General features: G+C 42.4%; 1 protein-coding gene across 3 annotated transcripts; it reads right to left on the reverse strand.

Moving 5' to 3' along the window:
* Nucleotides 1-3,811: 3,811 nt before the first annotated feature.
* LOC115166781 (uncharacterized) lies at nt 3,812-8,403 on the reverse strand. 3 transcript variants are annotated; one of them, XM_029720569.1, is made up of 10 exons: nt 8,239-8,402; nt 7,375-7,594; nt 7,200-7,238; nt 6,396-6,512; nt 6,274-6,309; nt 5,883-5,942; nt 5,481-5,714; nt 4,836-4,939; nt 4,458-4,626; nt 3,812-4,280 (listed from the first exon to the last, which is right to left on the reverse strand). In XM_029720569.1, the coding sequence occupies exons 1-10, from the start codon at nt 8,319-8,321 to the stop codon at nt 4,053-4,055; spliced, it is 1,290 nt and encodes a 429-aa protein (XP_029576429.1). In that variant the 5' UTR covers nt 8,322-8,402; the 3' UTR covers nt 3,812-4,052. The 3 variants fall into 3 exon arrangements, with proteins under 3 accessions (XP_029576429.1, XP_029576428.1, XP_029576427.1); XM_029720568.1 differs by having other exon boundaries at nt 5,481-5,942; nt 7,396-7,594; nt 8,239-8,403; XM_029720567.1 differs by having other exon boundaries at nt 5,481-5,942; nt 8,239-8,403.
* Nucleotides 8,404-8,407: the final 4 nt, after the last annotated feature.

The following is an 8,407-nucleotide window of genomic DNA, read 5'->3' on the forward strand; positions in this document are numbered from 1 at the left end:
TGCTGCAACTACCACATCAATCTGCTGTGATTTCTGCTCCATCAGTGCAGTGCAGTTCATTGCCATGGTTATAAACCCAAGAAATACAACCTTACTAAAACTCATCTTATCTGGATCGCCGGGGGGTGGCATTTCGGATCCCCAGCTGCATTGTGCACCCCCACAGTTGATACAGTGCTTTCTCTGTCCGAAATGTTCACTCCATCTGACGATCCTGCATATTTCTCACATCCTGGGATCTTCCTTCTACACAATGCTGCACCATGTCGGAATCATTGGCACCTAAAGCACTGTAGCGGGTTCAGAACATAGACCCTCACAAAATAGTCATAAATATAACCTAATCTGACCTTATCAGGTAGAAACTCTGCATCAAAGCTCAACAAGACAGACAGGGCTTGATCATTTTTTTCTTCCTCATTAGTGGTTTTATGACTTGTGGCAAATGAAAAGGTTGTGCAACACTGCCACCAACTGGACGGGGTGGAAAAAAGGAAAATAATGCCTTGGAAAATACCAAGTATGGGTAGCTGCAGCCCAATATGGTGACCAGAGTATGGGCGAGTGGGTGTGTCGAAATGCAAAGCTGCAGTTTTAAAGCCAATTTCCTGCAAATCTACACATTTTATCATAGGCTCCAATCCCCCCCCAAAATGGAGGTCAGGGGGCCCCCAGATAACATATGATAGCAAAATGTGTAGATTTCCAGGAAATCAGCTTTAAAACTGCAACATTTATCTCAGCCTCATGGCAAAATAGGAACAAAATAATGAAATGAGCTAATAAAACAGCACATTGTTTCTCTACCCCATGGCAAAAAGTGTAGAATTGCTGGAAATTAGCTTTAAAACTGCAACATTTTCTCTTGGCCTTATGACAAAATGTGTAATATAAAATTGTAAAACTACAAATGTTTCTCTCTGCACCATGGCAAAATGTGTTAAAATGCCGTAAGTTAGCTGTTTTCCCGGGCCCTAAATGCGGTAGATCGAGTAGGCGTGTTTTTTATCAGGTGAAAGTTGATTGCATTCATTTTGGAACAGGGCTGCCTCCTGTTCAAAGCCCACGGTGAAGTCGGCTCAAAACAAAAGGGACGTAATTAGGCACGTGGAGTAATGAATAGGGTTCTGTGTTTTCACATGCAAAGTGATTGCTTTGGATAAAAACTATCTATAACGTAGGTCATTTAGCTGACACTTTTATCCACTTCATAAAGTCAGCATTTCCTCATCTCCTATCCCTTCTAATGCAACTAGCCCCGATGCTCCTCCCTCTTTTTCCCCTGCCCCACTACAAAGTTTCTCCCTGCAGGCAGGCACGGAGTCTGAGGTGCTGAAGGAGCTCCTTAAACTTGACCGCTTTCTTCTTTAAGGTTGCAGCCCCTATCATCACCAAGTCCATCTCTGACCTTTTTAACCGGTCTCTCCTCTCTGGGGAGGGTCCCATTGCTTGGAAGGCTGCCAGAGTGTGTCCTTTATTTAAAGGGGAAGATCAAGCTGATCCAACTGCTATAGGCCCATTTCTATTTTGCCCTGTTTATCAAGTGTTGGAAAAATAATCAACTGACTGGCTTTCTTGATGTCTATAGTATTCTCTCTGGTATGCAATCTGGTTTCCGCTCAGGTTATGGATGTGTCACTACAACCTTAAAGGTTCGAAATGATGTCACCATTTCCTTTGATTTGGCCAAAGCTTTTGATACGGTAGACCATTCCATTCTTGTGGTCCCTCCCCGGATTTTGTGTAAAACGCTCTACAACTTAGCTTTCTTAGTGTCCAACAAGCTTTCTCTGCTCTAAACCTTGTTCTGATCACCTCCAAAACATAGGTCATGTGGTTTGGTAAGAAGACTGCCCCTTTCCCCACCGGTGTGATTACCACCTCTGAGGGTTTAGAGCTTGAGGTAGTCTTGGGAGTATGGCTAGATGGTACACTGTCCTTCTCTCAGCACATATCAAAGCTGCAAGCTAAGGTTAAATCTAGACTTCGTTTCCTCTATCGTAATCGCTCCTCTTCACCCCAGCTGCCAAACTAACCCTGATTCAGATGACCATCCTACCCATGCTAGATTACGGAGACGTAATTTATAGATCGGCAGGTAAGGGTGCTCTCGAGCGGCTAGATGTGCTTTACCATTCGGCCACCAGATTTACCGACAATGCTCCTTATAGGACATGTCACTGCACTCTATACTCCTCTGTAAACTGGTCATTTCCGTATACTCGTCGCAAGACACACTGGTTGATGCTTATTTATAAAATCCTCTTAGGCCTCACTCCCCCCTATATGAGAAACCTACTGCAGCCCTCATCCTCCACATACAACACCCGTTCTGCCAGTCACATTCTGTTAAAGGTCCCCAAAGCACACACATCCCTGGGGTCGCTCCTCTTTTCAGTTCGCTGCAGCTAGCGACTGGAACAAGCTGCAAAAAACACTCAAACTGGACAGTTTTATCTCAATCTCTTCATTCAAAGACTCAATCATGGACACTCTTACTGACAGTTGTGGCTGCTTCGCGTGATGTATTTTTGTCTCTACCTTCTTGCCCTTTGTGCTGCTGTCTGTGCCCAATAATGTTTGTACCATGTTTTGTGCTGCTGCCATGTTGCTACCATGTTGTGTTGTCATGTGGTGTTGCTACCATGCTGTGGTGTCATGTGTTGCTGCCGTGCTATGTTGTTGTCTTAGGTCTCTCTTTATGTAGTGTTGTGGTGTCTCTTGTCGTGATGTCTGTTTTGCCCTATATTTTTATTTTCATCCCAGCCCCCGTCCCCACAGGCCTTTTGTCTTTTGGTAGACCGTCATTGTAAATAAGAATTTGTTCTTAACTGACTTGCCTAGTTAAATAAAGGTTAAATAAAAAAACATAAAATAACATTATCCAAAAGAAACTTAGTCATGTGTGCATACATTTTATGTATGGGTGGTCCGAGCAGGAATGGAACTCAAGCCTAGCGTTACAAGCACCATGCTCTACCAACTGAGCTACAGAGGACCATATCTGGCATCCCAATGAAAACTAGTTTAATTTAAATGTGTATTTTATGAAAAAGAGATGTATGTTTCTGGACGGTGCACAATGCTGCCTTGTTGACATGACCCAGCGGCACAGATTACTGTTCCATTTGAGAAGGGCGCTCCTCCCTCCCCACTTTGGCCCTTTCAAATCACGGGCCATAGACCGTTGCCCCCGAGCTCAGCATAATCAAATTCGTCTCCCTGCTGTCCCCCAACAGAGTGGGAAGTAGCTGCCTAGTAGCCAACATCAAGGTGATAGTCACAGTAAGTAACGGTCTAACTAACCTATTGCAGAGCTCCTTTCGACACGCCCACTCCTTTCCTTTCGACACGCCCACTCCTTTCCTTTCGACACGCCCACTCCTTTCCTTTCGACACGCCCACTCCTTTCCTTTCGACACGCCCACTCCTTTCCTTTCGACACGCCCACTCCTTTCCTTTCGACACGCCCACTCCTTTCCTTTCGACACGCCCACTCCTTTCCTTTCGACACGCCCACTCCTTTCCTTTCGACACGCCCACTCCTTTCCTTTCGACACGCCCACTCCTTTCCTTTCGACACGCCCACTCCTTTCCTTTCGACATGCCCACTCCTTTCCTTTCGACACGCCCACTCCTTTCCTTTCGACACACCCACTCCTTTCCTTTCGACACGCCCACTCTCCCATACTCTGGTTGCCATATTGGACTGCAGCTACCCCATTCTCTAAAATACCCCAAATCAGAGAGGAATAGATGAAGCACTGAAGCAGTATATAGACGTCTGCCCAAATGTTTGAGCACACACAACTTGAAAACAACACTGTTTTTATTTAATTCCAAAAACTTTTATGACGGAGAAACGTATAAGTATATAGACATTATAAACTCTTATTGTTCAAATTTCTTCCCTTAGGAACTTTTTTTCACCCCACATCAATCTCTTCATTCACCACCACTTGGTTTCCAACGTCCTTATTATATCCTCCATCTTTTCAGTCCTTGTTTGAAAAGCTCTCTCATTTCCATCCAGTTGTTCATGTCCTTGTCTTCTAACCCCTCATGACCTCCAGGGCCACCCTGCAGCTCATGGCCACCCTGCAGCTCACACAGGTGTGGGTGTAGTCCTCATCCCCAAGTTTCATCTCCTCATATCTCTTCAGCTCAGAGTCCTGAGTGACCGTGCTCCATTGACTGCACTGACTGCACTCCACACGGACTTCCCTTTGAGGTGGCTGGGCCTCTAGTATGACAAAGGTCCTTCCTTTTATCCCATTGTCCTTCAATGCAAACAGGTTGGTCAACGCACAAGTCAGCATAAAGGCTTAAGTAAAATATGGTATAATTCAAATCTATTTCTATGTGCATTTTCTTCATTCATTCAATGGGAATCAATAATATGAGTATGTTTTGTTGTAGGAGTGGGAAAGTCTAAACACGGTCAGTCTCCAACTTACAGGCAGCTTTCTTGGTGAGGTGGGGACAGACTGAGTCCCTCCACAGCGCAGCAGAGACAGGGGTATTTGTCTGGTGGTGGGGTGCTCTTTGCAGCAGAAGCTGAACACCCTGGCAGCCAGGTAAACATCCCAACGATCAGGATGATCTTTCACCAAATCTGACACCAACCTGTCCAGGAATATGATGAAAAATGTATTAAAACAAAACACATGCATATTATAACAAGTCAGCTGGGCTAGCATGACATGTGTTTGGATTCAGTAAACTGCCAAAAGATTATTGCAATCATTATCCCAATTCTATTTAGTAGACTATTATCCATAGTATAAGCTTTTAGAATCAGGTGGCTGTGTAGCAAGGTACATTGGAGAACAAACCGGTCTACGAGGGACTTTGTTACTGGATCCAGTGACACTCCCAGAGGACGGTAGAATATGAGGTGGCATGTCAGTTTCTTCAGATCACCCAAAGCCGAGTTGATCTGTAAAATTAAAAAAGGGAAGGGGAACTTAACAGGGGTTGAAACCGGTTCAGGGAACAGGACCAGAAAACAACAACATTTTTGGAGGAACAGAATCAGAACCGGGAACGAAAGTGATCTATATTGTTCCGGAACAGAACCGTTGTTTGAAAACCATGGGAACCGGTTAATAAAGTGATTTTACTTTCCAGGCCCACAAAAAAAATGCTACAAAGCGTCAATGCAAAGCCCTCACTCTGTCACTCAGAAATGCATTCCAGTGCCTGCCTGCTGATAATCAAATCAAGTTTTATTGTCACAACCGCCAAATACAACAGGTGTAGACCTTACAGTGAAACTTTATTTTGCTGGTCGGAACAGTGGAATGGAACTACAAAAATTATGGTTTTGTTCAGAACGAAACAATTGGAAAATAATTTTGGTTCCACCCCTGGTACTTAATATTCATGAGAACTTAGTGCAACACTTAATTTCCCCCCAAAACATTTTTATTTAGGGCAGTACAGTAACACTTACATCCACACATGCATGCATCTCTTACCTCTAAAATGTGTGCTCGAGTCAAACAAGACAGGATTCCAACAGGGAAGCCAAAGCGAGAGATGAGGTCAGAGATGATTTTGGCAATCTCTTTACTGTTGTTGGTCTTCATGGGGTAGGCTTCCATCCATTTGGAGTAGTAGTCCATTATAATTAGTACAAACTTGTGTCTACTTTTGGTCTCTGGAAATGGTCCCTTCACATCCATTGTCAGCCATTGCCATTTCTCCTTGATCTGGTTCAGATAAAGTAATTTGCAGTTATAATGTTTAGTTATATGCACATCAATTAACATGAGGTAATGGGCTGGGGAATACACACGACAGCAAACCTTTAAGTTGACAAGGGTCAAAATTATCTTGTTGCCGCTGTCCAGAATACAATGGTCAGTCAGAAACCTTACCTTAATTGCGTGCTTGGGGATAAAGATCAGACCTTGCTTTTCTAAAGTTGCAGATGGGATCTGAAATTGTCAGGAGTTCAGTTATTAAAGCACGTGTATGGAAAGGTTTAGGGTTATAGAAGACCTTTATAGGATGTTGTAATCATACACGCAACTGGCCCTAGAGGTCTGGGCCTCATCAACATCGTTTTGGTTGGGAGTAACAGTGACACTACTTTTCAACACGCTCCTCCCTGGGATTTTTGAGCAGGTACTATGAATTAAGCTGTTCGGAATATTTGGCAAAAGATACATACACGGTTGTTCTGTAAGGAATTAGGGGAACCCTTCCCAAACCAACAATTTTGATGAGCTCAATCAGCTTCACAATGAGGGCTAACTCACAACTTACTTCTTTAGGCATGTCTTTTACAGCCCAGTCAATACTCTGAAAAACAAATAAATACTAAATAAATAAACATGAATTAAACATTTGTAAAAAAAATCTCGATAAGAGCGATATGTACTTTGTACCTGTGGAACGCAGTAGTCGTCATGGAAACGACTTGGGTGCCATATACTGTGGTTTAAGTAGGTGGGTGGAGACTTCTCCCGTTGTGTGGACTCCTCAGGAACAGGATCCTCTGGAAACTGAAATCACCAGTAGAGGCAAAATACACTTTGATTTGTGAAATCAAAAAGGGAAATACATATGTGGCATATCCTTTAGAGTAAACAGCAATACCAATGGAAAACTGGTAGTACAGTATTACTATCCTTCAGATTTTTACATATCTGAAGGATATGGGGCGGCAGGTAGCCTAGTGGTTAGAGCGTTGGGCCAGTAACCGAAAGGTTCCTGGATAGAATCCCCGAGTTGACAAGGTAAAAATCTGTCGTTCTGCCCCTGAACAAGGCAGTTAACCCACTGTTCCCCGGTAGGCCGTCATTGTAAATAAGAATTTGTTCTTAAAATTAACTGACTTGCCTGGCTTAAAAAAACACAAAAAAACAGCAATACCAATGGAAAACCGGTATTACATTTTATATATCCTTCAGAGTAAACAGCAACACCAATGGAAAACTGGTAGTACATTTTATATATCCTTCAGAGTAAACAGCAAAACCAATGGAAAACTGCTAGTACATTTCACACATCCTTCAGAGTAAACAGCAACACCAATGGAAAACTGGTAGTACATTTTATATATCCTTCAGAGTAAACAGCAACACCAATGGAAAACTGGTAGTACATTTTACACATCCTTCAGAGTAAACAGCAAAACCAATGGAAAACTGGTAGTACAGTATTACTTTTTTTTATGTTGCATTTCTCACCGAGGTTACTCTTTTCCTCCTTCCGGCTGTTTTCTGAAACTACAAGAACTCAACAATAAAACACACACTTCAACTTAACCAACAAATCCAAAGCACGTTTCAAGAATCCTTAATATGTTAAATTCACAACCACCAGACTCAGTTAGGTCTAATAGTTTAAATATAAACAACACACCTGCCTCAATTTACTAAATACCTTTTTTTGCAGGTGACTAGGAAAGGCAAAGATAGTTGGTATTGCATCATCACGTAAACGCACTGTCTGCCCAGTTCTATCCATACATCTCTCCTCAAAATGCTCTGAGCACAGTAAGGAATGGGGGGTTGGCTGCCAGTCTTTCCATTTCATCTGACCCACCCACTCTTTTATTCGTTTAGGATCACGCTTTGGAAAGCTGTTGACATAGGAAAAAGGTTAAAACAACAAAATGTAAACAACAGGGCAATCTGTGATTGTAACATACATTTTTGGAATTTTAAATTAATGATATATAACCATTGATTCTTGAAGAATATAACTTGTAAATGCATCATGAGCTTAGTTCAACTGTCATACCCCATCAGAACCAAAAATATAAGTTTGTAACTGTAAACAAACACTTTATAGCCTCACAACATTGCTAAAACTATAATTTTGACATCATGGATGGTCACTGCCTGTGGTCAGTCCTTGCATTCATAGCCCTGTCTATGAATTTGACAGTAGTTACATTTCTCCAGCCTCATCCCTCATCTATTTACCAAAATCAGTGGCGGGGTGTCTGCTTTGTTATTGTTTGAACTGCAAATTGCAAAAGACAGGGATGAAACAGCGAGCACTTAGGCTGGGGTACTAAGGGGTGTTCATTTGTTTAGATGTTCCACGTTTTCTTTATGATAAGGTTATAACAGTTATGTCACATTCGTCCAAATCAAGGTATAGCCGATTTATTACTGGAAATATTAGCTAGCTATACAAGCTAACCAAGCACTCTAGCTAACGTAAGCTGACTAGCTAGTTGGCCAAGTATCGACGTTGGTCAAATGCTGAACGCCTTACCTGTGAAATGTAACCTTGTTTGTTTTATGTTTAACATTTTTAAAGGTATTCCTACAGTTGAAAGCTGAACAACGCCCTGGCATTTTTGCTAGGTAGCTAGTATTAGCTAACAACTATTAGACCAAGGAATGTGAAATAAAAAACTAAACAAGGAAGTGACACACAGGAA

The sequence above is a fragment of the Salmo trutta genome, chromosome 29 (assembly GCF_901001165.1).
Source record: "Salmo trutta chromosome 29, fSalTru1.1, whole genome shotgun sequence".
NCBI lineage: Eukaryota > Metazoa > Chordata > Actinopteri > Salmoniformes > Salmonidae > Salmo > Salmo trutta.